The sequence below is a fragment of the Penaeus vannamei genome, chromosome 29 (assembly GCF_042767895.1).
Source record: "Penaeus vannamei isolate JL-2024 chromosome 29, ASM4276789v1, whole genome shotgun sequence".
Classification (NCBI taxonomy): Eukaryota; Metazoa; Arthropoda; class Malacostraca; order Decapoda; family Penaeidae; genus Penaeus; species Penaeus vannamei.
The window spans coordinates 16,304,276-16,324,275 of NC_091577.1; the positions used below are offsets into that span (position 1 = coordinate 16,304,276).

Here is a 20,000-nt window from a genome sequence, read left to right on the forward strand (position 1 = left end):
TATTTGCGGCTCGGGCTTGGCTTATCATCAGCTTGTGGGAGGTAGGCTTGCCTCAGTTCTAGAACCTAGAATTTTTCTTGATCTAGTAAATGGCATTTTATTGCCTGGAACGAATCACACTGATGAATGTCCTTAGCTGAGTATGTTTTTAGATGGGCTACACAATAAGGTGCTGGTTAGTTTAGCCTAACCATAGTGAAGTGGCTTTCAGGGCTGTGCCTCTTAAATTTTGCAGTATTTTAGATTTTCTGTTTTATTATTGTTCATAATATTAGTAAGATTTACATTGGTAATTTTGTTTTTGAGTGTGAAAAGTCTCCCCAACTTCTTTGTGATTCCTGCATAAGTAACAGCATTTTTCCAATAGAATGCTTATCCCCACACCCACCCCGATCCATCCACACCTCTTGTATTCTCCGTTTCTTAGTAAACCTCATTCTTTACTTTCCTTTTTTTTCCCTAATTAGTTTATATATCCAGCCAGTTTCCAATTTATTGACTCACCATAAGTGTATTTGTGTATTTGTGTTCCTAGATGCTTACCAGTTCTCTCCTTGACCTTGCTCACAACAGAACATTATTTATTTGATGTTTGTTACTGTTATTTTTATTTGATTTGCATATGATTATTAGTGCTATCTTTTTTCTTTTTTTTTTTTCTTTTTAGTAAAGTGCTGACATTGACAGTATTGTCATTTTTATTTTACACTGAATGTTAATAAGGTTAATAATTTGCTTTTTTTCTGTATTACTGTTATTATTTCTTTGATAAATGTGATAGTAATTGATTTGATTAAATTTTTAAATTTATTTATGTTCAAATCAATTATAGGAGACTTTTTCCCAACTTCATTTCTATGCTTTCATCAATATCTCATACACCATTTTGATACCTGTTTGGATCTCGTGTATATAATCCGATAACATCCATGAAATAATGAACGCTTAAAAATTAGGATATATTTAAAGAGCGTGTGTGTGAGAGTTTTCTGAAACTTGACTTCATCATTTGATGATTTGTGATTTTTTAGCGATTAGTTCTTAATGAAAGAAAATTTATTGACATTTTCACAATTACCTCCCCAGAATTCAGATTAAAAGTTTCACAATATTAGTGTATAATATCTCAAAAGATAGAAAGTTTAGAGAAAAATAATGAATTGAATCAACTAATGTTTACAATAATTAATATGTCCCATTTAAGGGATTAGAAAGGAGCAATTTAAGAAACTATGGAGTAGATGCAGTATTGTGCTACAAAATGTTGGAATACATTTTATAACTATTGCTGAAAAAAATGCTTTTGGAAGAGAAGCCATTCCATTTTTCCTTTCACTCTTGAGTCTTTGATTGCTTTCAGTTGCACTTGTAACAGAAAAGTCAAGGATAGGTATATGATAATTGATTGGAAAGGATAGCTTTATGATAAGCAACGGGGACACTTCCTCTGAAATGTTTTTGTAGAATGTCTCATTCATTTAGTCTTGGTGGATTTTATTAAAAGATGACTTATGATCATCTAATAAGACTATTACAATTTTTTTCCTTTTCTTTATATTTTAATGCCAAGTTGATACTGATGCAGTACTAGGTCACTCTAGGATAAGTGAGGAATGTAGTTTTTAGGTTTTATTATCCTGATTATTACTTTTGTTTTCATTTTGTCACTTTTTTGTCTTTGAAGCAAAAACTTTTTTTCCCCTTAGATAAGGTAGTCTTATCAAGATTCCTAAGTTTTTCAACATCTTTTTGTCAGATTGATGGTTCCACCCTGAAGACACTGTGCATGCAGCACGGGCCGCTGGTCAACTTCTACCTATCTCTCAACCACGGCTTTGCTCTCGTCAACTACGGCTCACGAGAGGAGGCTGCCAAGGTACAAAACTCTAACCTTAAGCTGCGATCTAAAAATCATACTTGTATATATGGCCAAAGTCTTAAAAAAAAAAGTAAAAAAGAAAGAGAGAGGAGAAAAAAATACAAACATAAATCCGAAATACCTTGAAGCAGCCCATGCTTGTTGAACTGTAAGCTAGAAGGATGATTCATTCATAAGACAAAACCTCAGTAGATCTTTCTTCTGTAGTGCTGAGCTGGGAAGAGATCTATTGTAATTGCACTTTTGATGAATTATCATGCTTCATAAATGCTTTTTAATGACTATATAAATGGTATAGCCAGTCTTCTAGTATCAGTATTTGATACTAGAAGATTAGCTTCTTATTCTTTTGGATGTTATTGTATTGTCCCTTATTACTGGTGCTTTTAATGGTAAATATGTAAGTTTGTTTCCACTTTCATTTTTTATTTTTCTCTTTTTATTCTTTTTGCTATTTTGGTTTGTGATGCTGTGTAGTGTATCAGTTAACAACAGGATGCTAGATGGGAATTATTCATGTACCAGTTGGGGGTTGCAAACTGTTTTTTTAAAGTTTTGATAGGGTAGGAGTTTCACAATATTTTGCTGTGTTTTTCTTTAATTAGATGACATAGTTTTTCCTGCTTTTTTCCTTATAGAATTAATATGTGGCATTTGTAAGAATAACACAATCTATTTACTCTTCTTCCATTTTTCAGGCACAAGGAAATCTCAACAATTGCCTGCTGAGCAATACGACGATCTTGGCAGAATTTGCCAATGACAGCGAAGTAAAGCAAGTGATGGGACAGCCCACCCACCAAGGCCAAGCTGCCCCACCCACACCAGGCCCAACTAATGCCTCCAGTTGGGGAGGGTCTGGACGTGGCTCCACACCAACTTCCCAATCTTCTGGGGGTTCGAAGGTGGACTCCTGGGGGAATGGAAACAGCTCCAACCTCTGGAGTAGTGGCCCTGGAGGTAGCTCCTCTCTGTGGAGTGGAGCCAACATAGGGGAGGGAGACCCACACCGTGCCACACCTTCCTCACTTAAGCCCTACTTGCCCGATGGCCTTCTCACCTCTGAGTCCATGTAAGGGAGGAGAGGAGGTAAGTGCCATGGCCCCCCCCCCCCGCCCATTAAAAAAAAATAGAAAAGAAAAAAAGTAAAAAAAAAAAAAGGCACTTTCCAAAAGAATGTGTGCAGTAACCACAGTGGTAATGTGATACCACATCCACACGCAAGAGCCCTGCCTCTACATCGGGTAAGCCCCAGTCTTACCCATACACCTTTATAATTATGCTGGTCCATACTTGTGTATATCAATCCCACTTTTATTAAGACACAATGCCTTAAAAGACTTAGCTCCAAGCACACACAAGAAAAATCAATCATTTTGATGCTCTTTATGGCCAACATATAGACCATGGAGCTAAAACAGTTCATGTGCTGTGACTTAAATACAAAGTTACTTGTATTGACATGCTGATGTTGACCATTATTTTAGGAGAAACAAAGGTGCAAGCTCGACTGAAGTAAGAGATGAACTGCCTGCGCTCGTCATTTGCTTCAGTTGGATAACTGGTCCTACTTTTAAATGCCAATATTATCTAAGTCTGTTCTTACCATGAATCAAGTCTTATTATATGATAACAAAAGAATATACCTACACACAGTTTTGCAGTGTTTTGATGTAAATGTACCAAAAGATAAGCAATTAAGTTATATTTAGTTTTAAGAGAAATAAATTCTAAGCTCTAGGTTAAATATATAATTAAGTTTATAGTTAAAGTTGCAGAATTGTTCAGTGATAGCACTCCTCTGTGTGATATTTCCTATATGGATAATTATATATACTTTAAATGTGCTTACTTATGTATCTCAAGTTCCACCACAGACTCTAGTGCTTGTAAGATTTACATCCTCCACACAAGATCTGCTCATATGTACAATGGAGCTCTCCAGGACTCGGCAGATATTCCTCAGTCTAGTGATTAGGTAGATACGGGGTGCAGTGAGGAGCTAAGCAGCATTCCTCGGATCGTCCAGTAGTTCTGCTGTGTCGTTGTCATGAAAGCCTCACGTGGGCTCTGCTGTGCCGTTGTCATCCAGGCCTCTTGTAGGTCTCTGTTGTGTCGTCGTTATGCTAGCCATCCAAGTCTGTATTGCTGTCATCATGTTGGCTTATTTTATGGCCATGCATTGTTGACATCATGCAGTCAGCCAAGTCTGCTATTTTGTTACTCTTCTGATATTGTTTAGTCTTTGCTGTGTCACCATATTGCAGGCCTCCAAGTCTACTGTGATGTTGTTGTTCAGGCCTCAAGCCTGCAATGGCACAGTCATGCAGACAATATACTATGGTATCTGCAGTGTCAACAAGCGGACCTCAAAGATCTGCTTTAATGTCATCAAGCAGACTGTATGTTGTGGCCTCTGCCATAACGTCGTCATGCAAGCCCTCAATTTTGCCACCCTCAGTCATACTCATGCGCATTATCATTATTAAGATGTTCATCCACATCATCACTTCACAGTGAACCCACGCAACCTTTGGTTCGTTGGTCTCCCCCTCCCTCTCCCTAGGGTGCACCTCCCTTCTACTGCTGCTTGTCAGAGAACACAGTCACATATTCTTGCTGTTTGTGTGAATTAATGCTGTCACTGTTATCCAAGAAGTGAGAAGGCAAGCACACTCTGCAGTGTGTGTTCTTGTAGTTTCTGGCAAGTTTGACGTTGTGATATAATAGTCACCAGTGGTCCAAAGGTTATGATTGGGTATTAGATCCCAGGTTCTTGCTCCAGCAGCCTCAAGGTTGGAAACCACCTTGTCTGCCTCACACAGCACACATCACTAGTGAAGCAGCACCAGTGGACCTGCTCACTTGACTAACACCACCTCTCACAGGTATGTGGTGAGCAGTGTGAGGGATTGTGGTTGTGGCTATCAGCCTAGGCTGCACTGTGGTATGAATTTTACAATATCACTTGAGATCTCCTTGGTAACATCCAGCCAATCAGTGTACTCTTGGAATAATAGACAACCAATCAAATTAAGATGTATAACTTAGGCATACTCAAGATTAAGGCGATCTGCAGTGATGCTGTATGGTCCGTGGCCACGAGTGAGTCAGCAGCGTACCAAGTGTCGGGTTGACAAACAATGGTGCTGCAAATAATCATGCTAAATGTGAGATTTAGTGATAGGTCCAGTCCACTCTTTCATAATGTTACTATTAATTCTCTTTGTCGCTCAGCTTTACTTACTATTTTTATCCCCACAAGAAAAAAAAAAAAAGCACAAAAAAAGGAGATTGTTGTAATTTGTTTTATGAACTCAAGTCATGGTGTAGTATTTTTCCGTATTCAGTATTTTGTACAGTTTTGAAAAGGAGTATAAACAAAGTGCCACCATAAGTTTGTTTTTTGAGGATGATATATTGTAAGTGACAGAGCCCTTATATGTCTGGATATTATCTTGACCTTTAGCTGTAGTGATACTTTGGAGCCATATCAATATTATAGCTTTCAGATTAATGATCTAAATACAATGAATAATCAAGCCAGTCTGCCAAAAATCTAGACTAAGCGAGGCAGAGAATCATCATTATCAAGACTTAACTTTGCCATGTATAACAGCAATGATAGGTAGCTGTCCAACTTCCAGCTGTTCTGAGGGTCAGCTCTGATGATTCCTTGCATTTTGGTGGTGTCATACTTTTTGGCACTATCCAAATGTTTTCTAGTTTTTAGTGGTATGTGTAGTAGGGGTTGGGTTATTATAGTATTAGGAAAAAGTGTAAAACTGTCAAGGTCAGGTACCAGGCCAGGTACACCATTTCTGGTACTTGTCAATACTTGTCAATTTTCTCCACCTTGGTTAGCATTAGTCCCTTAATAGCAGTAGACATGTTTCTACTATCACTGTCTGGTTGAGCAACAGTGAAGATGCTTGCTCCATGATTTTGCTTGTTAGCTTGGCCTGAAGCCTGGGTAACGTTATCAGGGGAGCACTGTGAGAGCCGGGCACTATTAATCCAATACCAGCTTAGTTTAGTATGACAAGTCAGGACCTATGCACATGCCAGCCAATGACTCATGGTCCAGGCCCTGTGTGTGGCAGACCGATTTGGTTCTAGCCTGTAATAAAATTAAATGAGCTCGGACCTACCTGGTAACACTGGAACTAATAGTTCCTTGTGTCTAATGTGCAGCAATCTCAAATATGGTGTTAGTGCAGCTGTGGTAATGGTTGCCCCAAAAATAAAGGTGAACACCGTGCTCCTCTGAAGCTCAGCTACCCTAACAGTAATTCTTCCAAGATTATTTAGCCAGTTAAGATACTCGCCTTCTTTCCCTGTGTTAACTATGTACAAGAACCAAACTTTTAATTTTTGTGGTTATTATAAATGATTTACCTAGACAACACCGTGTATATTGACCGTGCTGCAAGTTGTACAAGCGTTAGATGCCACCACTGCACACTCTCTAGCTGAGAGGGATCTCTGGGGTGTTTTATTTTAGATCTAGGGTTATGTATTCTGTGTCCCAAGGTTTACCTGAGGTTAATAGTCATCTCGCATTTGCTAAGTTGTAGCTGGCGGCTACACCTCTCTTCGCAGTTGTGATTTTTGCTAGGGTGATTGTTATTCTGCCTTTAAGGAGGAACTAATTGTTAATGGTAGGTTTTATTTGATAGGTAATTATTTAGTTTGTTTAAGATTAGGTTGCATAGAATTTTTAGGGTGATGAGGTCAGCTTAGTGGCGTTTTCTCAGGAAGCCTTTGTGACGCAGGGGACGGAAAATCTGCTCAGTGCTGGTGAACAGGTTGCTGTTCTTTATCAGTGGATGTGAGACTGTTGTACATTGCGGAGTTTAAACACTTAAGGCTGAGAAAAGCATTTCCATGGCCCCATTTTCATAAGCTTTGACATGAGGAACTTGTGCCTAATCATAAAAAGAAACACTGCTATTCAGCCAAAGGAAATTACTGCCTCCGGATGGGGGTATTATAGCAATATTGTGTTATGTAACAGTTCCCACTCAAGTTTTGATCAACAGTCGGTGTCCACAGAGGAAAAGAACAGCACTGGTAGATTCTGGAGAACAGCCTGCCACTCAGCTCTTGGTAGTCCAGCTGCTGCTGTGCATTTCTCTCATGAACTATGCAGGACTCACATCTAGAGTTTCCCAGTCTGACTATAGGGCCAAACTCATTCATTGCATTCGACGAATGATAGGTATAAGGATTTTGTTGTTGGAAACTCCGTCTCCTGCATTTATTCTCATTATTAGTGCAATATGTTATCAAAATACAAAGATCATAAAAATAATCTGATGCATAAAATTGATGCACATGTAAAACTCAAGGATGTCTTTTGGACAATCGTATGTAATGCATGATATAAATTCATGCGCATGGATGACAGTTAAAGTGATTGCATGACATACATTTCATGCTTTAGAATGACAGTTAGTGATGCATGATAGATTCATGCTTTAGGGTGACTATAGAAGAAGCGCAATGCCTTATTCATTCCTCTTGAGAAAAAAAAGTGTAGTTGTGACATATTGCTGATCAACTACAGACTTATAACTACCGTCCTAGCCTGCGTCTTCAGTATCAAGAACTCCAAACAAGCCTTGTTTCACATCTCATGTGATAACTGGTCTTCATGATTGTTTTATTGGTATACAAAAAAAACCTGTGACAAAGTAACTGCTAGCTGCAGGGAAGCAAGGCTTGTTTGGTTGATTATATGTGCACAAGCTGTGTTTGGTGCTACGTGTGATCTGTGGACTGTTGATGGAGGACCAAAGCCTCAGTAGTTGGCCCGCTGGCATCCCAGCCCCCACCCTCACCCGTCCTCTGTGCTGTCCCCACACTGTTACCTACCCACCCACCCACACTGCATGTCACACTTCCACACCTATCAGCATCAAGACACTCAGAGTGTTGCTGACTGTGTTAGTATGACTGGGGTCATTATAATGATTTTAGTTTGTCTGTGATGTAATACTGTGTTTTCTGACTAATGACTGGTGATTTTATTGTTTTATGGGTTACTATAGTACTAATGACTGAAAGACTGTTGATGTACTCAATATTGTGTGGATGAGTAATAATATATAGATAAATATATATATATATATAAATATATATACTAGCACATAATGTATGTTAACTGGTATTGGAGTGTGGTTTAGTAAGAGTGTGGTTGTGGTGATGTACTGATAGTTTGGGCAGGCAGCATGACCTGGGCGCAGATGGTGCTGTGCTGGGAGTGCTACTGGACCTGAGGCCTCACCAAGGACTCTGCTCTCACACATGCCAGCTGACACCCCCCCCTCCCCACTTTCCCTTGAATTCCCACCCTATCCCTCCAGCACATGCCCCTTTTAATGAAAGAAGTCTCATGTATTGGCCTTACCCTTTCTCGTTTTCCAAACTTCTTGCTAATGACAAGAAGAAAATGCCTAGCATAAACTTGTGCCAGATACTAACAAATGAAGCACATTCCTGGCCAGGCCTCAGGTCCTACACATCTTCCTTGCCTAGGGGCCTCACACAACTTCCTCCTCTAGAATGTAGTCAGTAGTCCTACCCTGGCATCTCTGCAAAAAAAGACTAAGAAAGCATTTAATAAAAGATAGAGAAAAAAAAAATAAAAAAGTAAAAATGGTGCCAGGTAGAGTGTATGGTGTGAGGTTCCTAAGGTTGTTATGGTTGTGAGTTGAATCCAAGTGTGATACTCCCCTCTCTGGTCAGACACAAGGGCTTCACCACCCTCAGCAAGTGCAACGTACATGTGCCTTGTGTTTGATTTGTGGTGGCTTGTCATGACACCACCCCCACCACCACCACCACCACCCCTGCTGGCATGCCCCCTCTTGACTGGGTTAACATGCCATGCAACTAGCTCATGCACTGGACCTCAGTAAACTTAAGCATAAAAATAAAGTAAAATATAAAAAAGAAATAAAAAAAAATAATAAAATGTATAAAATGGATAAAAAAGCACAGTTCAAGTAGCAACAGCAACAGCAGAAGCGCGGCCTCTTGAGAGTGCTATCATACCCTGCCTCATTGTCATTGGAAAGTGGTAGCCGAGGGCCTACAAGGACTTCCTATTAGTGATAAGTGTGTTTAAATGCACCATAGAGCTATATGTTAATTAGTGCACGAAGACGAAGGTTGTGGTATTAAGAGGCAGCAAGTAGGCAGTGATGGCGGGCATGTGGTAATCCACAGGGCCGGTCTCAGGGAGCAGTCGACCAGGTGGCAGTAAGGAGGGCAGTGGTATGCATCAGCTGCTGTCTGGAAAGATTGAGTTGGCTAAAGGCCTGGGAAAAACTTCTGTCATAGCTACCACTGCTGGTAATGCTGTTGCTGTTGCTACTGCCACCTCTGTGTACTGTTGCTTCCAGTGCTGAACTTGTTGCCTTAAGCACGTTGTGGTTCCTGTGTGGTGTCGGCCATCCCACACCTAAATGTGCTAAGTAATTCCTGTTGTAAAAGTGTCCTGATTCCAAAGATCCTTGGAGTTCCAGTTAAGGCTTTTGGGTGATAAAACTTGTATTATGATTTTTGTACCTGACTATGTACAAGTCAAGATATTCTTTTAATATTGCTATATAGATTAAAATATACACAGTTGATTCCATGAAGTGGTAATAACTGTAGCTTAATCGAACTTGACACAAGCAGTCAAAGCGTGACTTAATCTGCAGTCAACTACTCAAAACTCTCCTCGTCAAAATAACAATAAAGCTGAGGAGTAGTTGATCTCAGTTTTGTTACCATCATGTTGGAGAGTGAGAAGTGTAATACTAGTGGGTGTTGGGTTGAACCTGGTGGTGGTGGTGGGTGAGAGAGGATGAAGGGGGCAAAGCTTCCTGCCACCCTCTCAGACATCTTCCCCCTCCTGTCTCAAAATCTCATCATGATTCTAAGCCTGCCTCAAACCTGGCTTTATTGTGTGCTTATATGTAGAATAGTTGATAATCAACTTTTACGATTGCAGCCATGTCACAATATTGTCACAATCCTTCGACTGACTCTCCTGGAGGGTTGCTGATGAAACTTATTGCTTACTGCAGCTGCATAACCCACATTTCTTTAAATGAGGCAGCTAATTGAGAGCCATTATGAGAATTTGTGAACTCTGGAGGATGGGCCAGTAAGAGCCAAAAGTGCCATGTTGGGCCACCCTCCAGCTCCCCCCCCCCCCTAACCTCTAACCCCCTCCCACCACCACCACCACCATTACCACTACCACCACCACCACCACACCACCACCCATTGCTCCATACTGCACCTCAAAGACAATTGTTGCAGCTTTGTCAACACTGAAATGCATTTCAAACTTGAGATTCCAAAGATACCTTGAAGGAAGTAAAGGGTGCCATTTGTAGCAACTTGATAGGTTTATGACTTCTTGGTTTTGGTGCCAAATTAAAGTAGTAGATAACTTGGATATGATCAATAGCAAATATTTCTCTTATATAATTATAGCTTGAATGTAAGTTTTTTTTCTTTAGTTTAGCCTATCTGATCATGTCTTCTTGTAGGAAAATACACAAAACAATCTAGGCTGTGTTCCTTTGTCACCGATTCCAGTGTTGCTCTTAATCACCTAGATGTAATGAGTGAAGTGATGGTTGCGTTCTCGCGGTTCTCATTTTGGACATTTTGATTAGGGACTTGTAAACTGATGAGGGCATAATAGTTGTATCTTATTGATACTACCATCAAGACATATCGCACGCTCCGTGCACGTTCTCTCGAGTATGTGTGCGCGGTGGTGAACCAAAGCATTTGTTGTGTGTATTAGCATCACCCCGCAGCCGCAGTCTGATGCTGCCGTTGTGGCATCCCGCTGCCATAATGCCCCTTTCCCCTATTAAATACCAGACTTGCCCAATCCCTTCTGTGGAGGGTGAGGCTGGTGGGCCCCCTCCTGCCACCCCTGCCTAGACACGATGGTGGCAGCAGGGGGCCCCAGGGGTTACTGGCGGCAACCTGCCATAGCTCCACCCGAGGCTAGACAGGCAAGTCTTTCCATGTAACTTATATGGTATTATCACATCAGCACCGGTAACGAGTCAGAATTTTGTATTAGATGAGTGATGTACGTTTTATACCTATATTTTTAGATGTGCAAGGCAACGGTCGTTGGTGCAGGACCTAGCGTAATATTGACTAATGCTATGCCCTGAATGGTTGTTGCAGCCAGTATTTTATCCTCAAGTAATATGAGATTGAATCACTGGTATATTATTGGCGAATTGCTCATACATGTAGAATGTGTTCAAGTCTGGTCTAAGCTCTTTTACAACAGGGAATTATCTTAGTGTCCTTGTGAGGTTTTGTTGTTGAAGTTGTAGGTGTAAGGTGATTATGGCCAGGATGTGGTCTAGGGTAGCACCGGTGGTCCGAACGTCGAGGCTTTCACTTTATATGTAAAAGAGCTTAATAGTGTCTCTCTATGCTGTGTAGTGGTGGCATCTAATACGTGACTAAGCTAAGGTAACTTACAGATATTAAAGTCTACAAAAAATTATAAAAATGTACTTGCTATTGTGAAGGGATGGTTTGTTGCCTGCTCAGGGTTACCACACTTAACTTCTGACGTTCATATGGTGAGGCGCTGGGCAGCACGTGTTGAGGTTACAAAACTTCCCATACATTGCTAGTGTGTCCTTCCAGCTAGGGCGGGGGGTGCGTTGCAGCCTCCTCGTCCAGTGAGCTTGTCTAGTCCTGAGGGTCCCGCGCCAGGTCTGCCTGACAGGCTGCTGTGGCTGCAGTGCTTGGCTGTGGGCCCTCACCCCCAGGAGGTGCCACGCTCCCACCGCCCTCCCACTACAATCCTGTCCATCTGACATCCTCCCTCTCCTTAACACTACCTGACCCAACCTGATCACCATCCTTTTTTATGCACCTATTTTTTTTGGAACCCATGTGGCATGCTTGAAATGTCCATCCCTTTTTGAAGCAGCCACAGCTGCTGCAGCCATGTCAGGTGCTCCCCTTGTGCCTCTCTTGTGTGTTCAGTGGCCCCGGTCCCTGCCCGTATGCAAGCCTCAGTCTACACCGTGACAGCCGGGGCCCCCACCTCCATGTGACATGACGCGCCGCAACTGCTGCCGGGGCTGCCTGCCATCACCATCCCCCCAGAGACAACCATGTGGGTTCCAGTTCTTCTCTGTTTACTGTGACTCCTCCCCCTCTCCCTCCCCTCTTCCCCCTCGCACCAACTTTCTCATGTACTGCCCACATACGCCCGAACGCCTCCAATGTAGCAATGAAGCCAGGAGCAATAAGGTGCCGTTTCCGCCGTCTTCTCAGCCCTGCAACGTCTGGTAGTCAGCCGCAGTCCACAGGCTGAGATGGTTGATCGAGTGGCCAACTATGATCCTGAAGGCCACCTTGTGTGAGATGATGACGTTATCAGGAGCTGGGAGGGCGGTGTTTGCGGCCTCCCCCGTGTATCCACATGTTGGTGTTGTGTTGCCATGTTAGCAGGCGGCCACAAGGTTTTACCGTGCTCACTCTGCCGCGCCAGAGGTCACTCCACACTCCACACTCCTCACCCTGCACGCCAGGCCAAGCTGGCCAGCACCAAGGATAGGGAGAGGCTGTGTGGTGGGTGGCCCGGCACGGCTGGCCTGTCCTCCCTACCGTACCACTGCACATTCCCACGAGCTAGTCAGGGCGGGGCACCACACGACACCTCTACCTGTGCCAGGTAGGCGGTGGCCCACGACAGTTGGCACCCCATATCCACTTCTACAATAGACTGCAGAAGTGGATGGGCAGTATGTGGGCGGCGCCAACCCGCCCTTGGCACCTCTTGATAACCACGCCACATGATGCATATCCTAGCTGGTCAGTGTGCTTGGACAGGTCAGCGATGCTTTTAATATAATTATTTATACAGGCTTTCTTGTACTGGATGTTCCAATATGCATAAATAAATTTGGTCTCAGTGTTTACACCTAACAATGATTTTTATTATCCCTTTGAATGGTGAGATTTAAAGAGAAAAGCTTGAAGGAATGTGGAAAAAAATATTTGACCTACTTTATTTAAATAATATCCTATATAGGTGAGAAATCTTTCATTGCAATAGTAAGTAGTACTTCTTTTTGCTGTTCTTCAACCTTCATTTTGTTCGTTTTGTTTGCATAACAGGTAATTGAATTAATATTGTATTTGATTAAAAGATTTACAAGTCATCAATGCAGTTTGTAGACGAGAAATTAAGATCCGTTTCCTATTTTCACAAATACTACAATTTGTTCTTAATTCACTGTATTTGAAATTAATTCTGTACATCTGGAATCATAAAATAAAAACAAGTAACAAATAATATCTCTGAAGACAATTGCACAGAACAGTAAAAACATACATTTTCCTTTTGACATAATTTTTGAAAAATTATATTGTGGATGTTCCGAGAGAGGAGGTAAGTCGGTATGACAGTTTTGTACGTAGATTCGATTTTTTTTTTTTTTTTTTTTTTTTTTTTTTTTTTTTTTTTTTTTTTTTTTTTTTTTTTATTAAGTGAAAGGGTGAATCATATGCCACCATTGTTGGGAGAAATAAACTGCCAGAAAAGTAAAACAGAATTATAATAGGGAGTGCTATATCTACTCTTGCACATTGTTGTCGTGGGGGGGGGGGATTTCCCCTGCCTAGGGCCTCAGCCCTTGACTCAACTAATTTTGCATGGTCTTTTCCCCCTCCAGCTTTTTGTTTCCATCCCTTCTCCAATCCCTTCTACTATCTACTGCCGTGCTGAAAGGACGAAAGGCTGACCTTGTGCCAGTCCTGAACGGCCTACGGGAACCATGGGCAGGGTACTCCCGATTTAGTTGTCTAGCCCTTACCCCCGTACAGGGCTCTGGGAGGTGGACTGTTTATTTCCCTTTACCTAATCAAAGCTTCCCATGGCCAGTAATGAAGATGTAATACCTCTGTTAGGGGCAATGAGGCTTGCCCCTTCATCAAATAGCCCCACCGGCTCCCCCGACCCCAGGCTCTCCTTTAACCACGACTCCGAACACTGATACTACTACCCACTCCTCAATGCCTACTAGTGCATTACCCACCCAAGCAGAGACTCAATCTCCAGAAGATATTCCTACCCTCCCAACTTCCTCAAATTCATCAACTCTACCCCCACAACCTTCATCAAGCACCCCATCCTCCCTTATTACTACCTTACAGCCCTATTCTCCATCACTCCGTAAAACTCCCTCTTCCACACGTCCCCGACCATCCACCACCACTAACCCTACGAATATCTTAAATACTCTGTTTAGCCCAGCTAAATGGGACCGATTTTCCGTGATCCCTTCTACAGCTCCTTACTCAGGCAACACTCTTCTCTTTCAACAATGCCTCCAAAAACAAGTGGGCAGAGTCCCTTTCTATACCAGACGCGATCGCTCCCGTTTTGTAACAGTCAGATCAGAAACTGAATCTATAGCACTATCAAATTTAACTGATCATTCTGGCAGCCCCATTCCTGCAGAACCTTATCCAACCCTTAATACTTGTACCGGAACTCACTCACTCTCTCCCCCAGCAAACTGCCCAGTCGATACCAAAGATTGGTCAGACTGTGGAGAAGACTTATTAGGATGCCTCAAAGACCAAGATGTGAAATCAGTACATTGCTACACCATTCCTCCTAGAGGTCAACGAAAGAATCCGAACATTGCCAAAATTACTTTCCGTACACATGACCTTCTCTTACGTATATACATTAGTAAACAATCCCTCCCCGTTCGACCATACCAACCCCCTCCCCGTTAATGTCAAAACTGTTGACGCTTTGGACATCCTTCCAAACACTGCCGTTCCACAGACCGATGCCTCATATGTGCCCAACCTGGTCATAACTGATCAAACTGCTCTGCACAAACACGTACATGCGCTAACTGCGGCGGCCCCCATAATGTATTTTATAGAGGCTGTCTCACTTACAAGTTTGAATCTGAGATAGCAACTCTCAGATACAAAAATGGTCTCACTCTACGTGAAGCCAGACAGGAAGAACGTCGACAAGGTTTCTCTCATACCCCATACTCAAGGTACATCGCTCACTCTGCCCCTCCCCCTCCAGCCCAAGATGTCCCCACTTCCACTTCTACATTCTACCTCCCTCAGACCAGTTCTTTTGCCACTCTAAATCCCGACACCCCAATCTCAACTGCAACCCCAACACCATTCCCTCTCCCTCCCCGCACTACCCGCAGTAGACAGACTAAACGTTCTAACCCTTCTTCCCTTACAGCACACTCACCTCCACCTACCTTAACCTTTATTCCTCAGACACCAGTCTCCCCCCCCCACACACACACACATAAGAAAACCTTTGTCCCACAAAACTCTCCAACCAACTCCACTGCAGAAACTATGGAAGACATTCAAAGCTATATGATTGAAACACAAAATTCCATAACTCTCTCCCTCCACACTTGAAGTGATTGCCGATACCCATACCCCTCCTACTCGTATTCCCCCTACACCCCTTCCTCCTACTCCCTCTCAACACAACCTAACCCCCTCAGTTCCGTCCACCACCGATATCCATCCTCCTGAAATCCAACCCCCTCTTACTCATAGCACCTTACACCCCTTCTTCCTAATCCTAACAACACATCCCCTTCAACTCCTATCCATCCTTCCGATATCCATCATCTTATCACTAATAGCCCCCCCACACCACTTCCTCCTACTCCCTCCCAACACCACCTACCCCCTTCAACTCCAACTATATGCACATTCTCCCTCCCTCCATCCCCTCTATCCTTTCCACTCCCTCCCGGATACACACGGGAATCACTCATATCACAACACCCCCTAGCTCCTTCCCCCCAGATTCCCCAACACGTGCCGGCGCTTTCACTCATAAAATAACTAAGACATAGCTCTCCTAAATTGGAATATTCGCGGTTTCCGTTCTCACAGATCAGACCTACGTCATATCTTTGCTTCTTATAACAACCTGTTCTCCCCTTATCTAAACCACCATAACCCTTTCCCTCATCAACCCCCTTACCCATCGACTTTCTAACATTACTCTAGATAGTTGACGCATAGTAACTATCACCTGACATCACCCTTTCCATACCTTCGTATAGTGCTATATGACCTTAGATGTCTCGCACATTTATTTTGCTTTTAACCATTAACCCTCCCAACTTCCTCAAATTCATCAACTCTACCCCTACAACCTTCATCAAACACCCCAGCCTCCCTTATTACTACCTTACAGCCTTATTCTCCATCTCCGTAATACTACCCCTCTCAACAACACTCCCGCTTCCACACGCCCCCGTCCTGGACAAGTTGTCCATATCGTCGTCCTGCGAAAGTGGGCGAGCAGGACGAGGTGACGCCACAGTAGCTTTAGTATGTAAACATTAACAGTTGCAGGCAACCACAAGGTATTGATGTAATTTTATGGCCCTTTATTGATGTTATCAAAGGATATTTTTGTGTTTGTCAGGTGCAGGTAAGTTAAATATGTATCAGAGGAGTTACAAAACCGATGCAGCGCGTAAAATAAAGACACCTGTGTGATAAAAAGTGAATGTTTACGTTCGAGCCGGTTGCATTCTGGCCAGAAAGGGTCTTGGAGGTTCCGACCGCGGCCTCCTTGTCCTGCTGGTCCTGGACAAGTCTGGACGAACAAGACGAGGAGTTCCGAACGTAGCATTAGTCTAGCCAAATAGATTCGATTTTTCGTGATCATCTGCACGGTCCCTTACTCAGACAACACTCCTCTTTCAGCAGTCTCTCTAAAAATAAGCAGGCAAAGTCTTCTTCCACAGCAACCCCGATCGTTCCTGCCTTGTCGCAGTTACATCCGAATCATAAGCTAAAGCATTGTCAACTCTGACTTTACTGACAAACCCATTCCTCCCCAACCTCATCCCTACCTCAATATTAGTACCGGGACTGTCTATCTTCTCGACAAACTACCCTATTTACGACAAGGGTTGATCAGATTGTGGGGACCTACTCGCCTGCCTCGTGGACTATGATGCAGTATTAGTACAATGCTACACCATTCCCCATCGGGACCGCGTAAGTCCTCCACTAATGTTTCCAACTTTACTTTCCGTAAATATGACCTCCCCCGTGATGTTTATATTGGCGGAGAGTGCTTCCCTGTCCAGTTAATGTCAGAATTGTTGGCGCCTAATCAACCTTGCCATATATAACCGCTCCACAGCACGATGCCCTTTATGTGCCCAACCTGGCCATAATCGATCAAACTGCTCTGCACAGCCATGCACGTGTGCCAGTTCCTATAATGTTATAGAGGCTATTGTCCCTACAATTTATCCTACAGTTATCAGATTCAAAGTTGGTCTCCCTTTATGCAAGGCTAGACAGGAAGCACATCGACGCGATTTTTCTGCTACTCCTTACTCCAGTGCTGCCCTTCACAATACACCCCTTCCTCTCAGGATGTGTATACATTCCCCTGTATCTATTCCTATCCTTCCATACGTTTCCACCTCTTCCCCCTTCCTCTCCCAAGGAAATTCCTTTGCAGTTCCAAATCCAGACATCCCAATCTCTACCACTCCTAACACCTACACATCCCCCTCCTTATTCTATCTTTAGCAGACAATCTAAACGCCCCCCACCCCCAATCTTCTTTTACCTCTTCTTTCTCCCACAGACGCCTATCTCCTCTTCCTCACACAAGAAAACCTTTGTTTCTCAGACCTCCCAAACCAAATTTTCCAAAACAATTATGAACAAGCGTCTTCAGTCACAGAATGCTGCGCGACGGTACCGAGTGTAAACAAAGGTCCATGTCTACTACAGCATGCGGCTTCACAGAAGAATCTGTAATCCACGAAAACCTAGTCTAATCTGATAGGCCTCGTTGGCAAGGCAGAGACAATGAGAAGAAATGGCCTGAAAAATAGGCCAGTCAGTCAGATGAAAGTCATGGCGGACTAAACATACTGGTGACGTTATTCGTGATGCTATAGAAGCACCTATTGTAAGAACACAATATGTAATGTCCCTTGTGGCTAGCGGAATGATCTCCCCAGAGCTTTAATATACACAGATGGGTATAAATACAGTTTTGTTTTGCTGCCGGACGTGGAATATTCAGAGGTCGATTCCCATTCCCATCAAGCGTAAACATGGATCTAATGCAGCTCAACATCAGCGTCCTTAGAAGGCATAATTTGGCCAGAGCCGAAAGAGCGCGTCGACGATGCTAATAGTAAGCGGCATCTTTAGAATATTTAGTGTTGCATTCTTAATTATCGTGAAAAAGATTATAGTTAATCTCCGGCATAGTACCATAGTTGGAAAAAATCAGGTAATGGTTGATCTTAAAGAAGTTAACCAGAATTCTCAGAAATATTGGTAATAACAGATAAATATTGCACGATCACGGATGTATTTCCTTGAGATTCTAGATAATCAAACCTTATCATAATTGGTAGAATAGCATGTGCGTGTGCATATGTAAGAGGCAGTGCTTTGGTGGTGAAAACCTCGGTACATGGGGCTGGTTAGACAGTGATATTAACGGATTGACTTTATTGTTGACAGTACAACACAAATAGATAAAAGCGATACGAGAAGCTGAAATGGTGGGCCCAAGGAGGGGGGTATAGACGAGGTGAGGTCAACCATAATTGTCATCTTGGTTAGCATGGCTAATTTTAGAACCCACGCGGAACTTCGCTTGGCCTCGGTTTGCAAGCGCCATCATGAGTTAATGGATTTACACATAATTATAATTATATGCGCACCGAAGCATTTTGTGTTTGTGTTTTGTGCGTGTATGTGCGCGCATGCATATGCATGTGCACGTGTACGTGATTGTGTGCTTGCATTTATATTATCCAGCGGAGCAGTTTCCAAACTTCTGCATTCACTTGACAGTTGTTAAGTAATCAAACGTTTGGCCTTAAAAGAATGGGTGGGTAGAGTGGCACGTGTTCTCCCGGTGTGTTACATGCATTTGCATACAGTGTAGTTAAATGTTTTTTGTGTTTTTTAAATTCCTGTTCTAGCACACGATATTCTGGAATACAATTATGAAGCGTTTAGAAGACCGCATGCGAAACATGTATTTACCATAATATTTGTGAACATTGGAGACTATACTGCAACATAGGCCTACAACATGAAGCGTTCCCGGTGACACCTTTTAAACCACAAGTCTCTTTAGTGGTAAATGTAATAATAATAATAGGCATATGTTCGCAGTCTTAATACAGCTTATAATATGAAAAGTGACTATGACAGAAATGAGAAAAAAGGGGAAAGGAGCAATTCTAGAGCCATATAGGTTTTATTTTAGACAAATCGTGAAGGTGTGGCCCTGGGCCAAGCCTTGCCAGACCTTGGGGGGGGGGGGCAACTGTCTCCCCTATCAAGTGCATCTAGCCTTACAAAAAAGGTCGTTTTTTGCTGAATACACATTGAGATCCCCGGCAATGGACAGGCAGACACAAGCACACTCCGCCGTCTTGTCCACATCCCATCAACGCAGATTTTCACCTATACCAGCCTCTGACTACAATTCTCACTCCAAAACCTTCCTCTTCATCCGATGGTAGTCTTTCTGGTCTAGTCTTAGCACAAATAAACTACGTAACGTCAAACCTTTCATCTCTCCTTGGTCAACACTATCCCAAACGAACAGACGCTGGGAAACTGCTCTCGCCCGCTTGCGCATTGGACACACTCGTTTCACTCATTCCTATCTCGTGTCATATTCTAATCCACCCCTATGTTCCTCATGCAATGTTCCTCTCTCAGTCCCACATACCCTACTATCCTGTCTCCGTTTCGCACCAATTTGCAGCTCTACGTTCCCTCACTTAGCCCGAATCTATTGGACATCCTCTCACAATATCCCTAACCTTTTACTTTGACAGCATATCCTCCGACGCATAAATATCCTTCACTTTCTCTAATCACCCTGGATCCTTAACCCTTTCCTATTAATACCTATCCTACTCCATTATAACCCTTCTTTCTATACCTTTCACTACCATACCATCTTACATTGCCATATGACCACTGAAACTTCAAACATTTTGTTTTAATGAAGAACTCTTTTAAGCCCCTTTCATCA

The 20,000-nt window shown here is 42.8% G+C and overlaps 1 protein-coding gene across 2 annotated transcripts in view; it reads left to right on the forward strand.

The window, feature by feature from the left end:
* LOC113809688 (protein Gawky) overlaps positions 1-12,862 on the forward strand; it is a gene marked incomplete at its 5' end in the record, with an annotated part of 59,118 nt that extends 46,256 nt beyond the window's left edge. For both annotated transcript variants that reach the window (XM_070142332.1, XM_070142333.1), the window contains 2 exon segments: positions 1,757-1,876; positions 2,578-12,862. In XM_070142332.1, the coding sequence (XP_069998433.1) occupies positions 1,757-1,876; positions 2,578-2,955 (498 nt within the window).
* Positions 12,863-20,000: the final 7,138 nt, after the last annotated feature.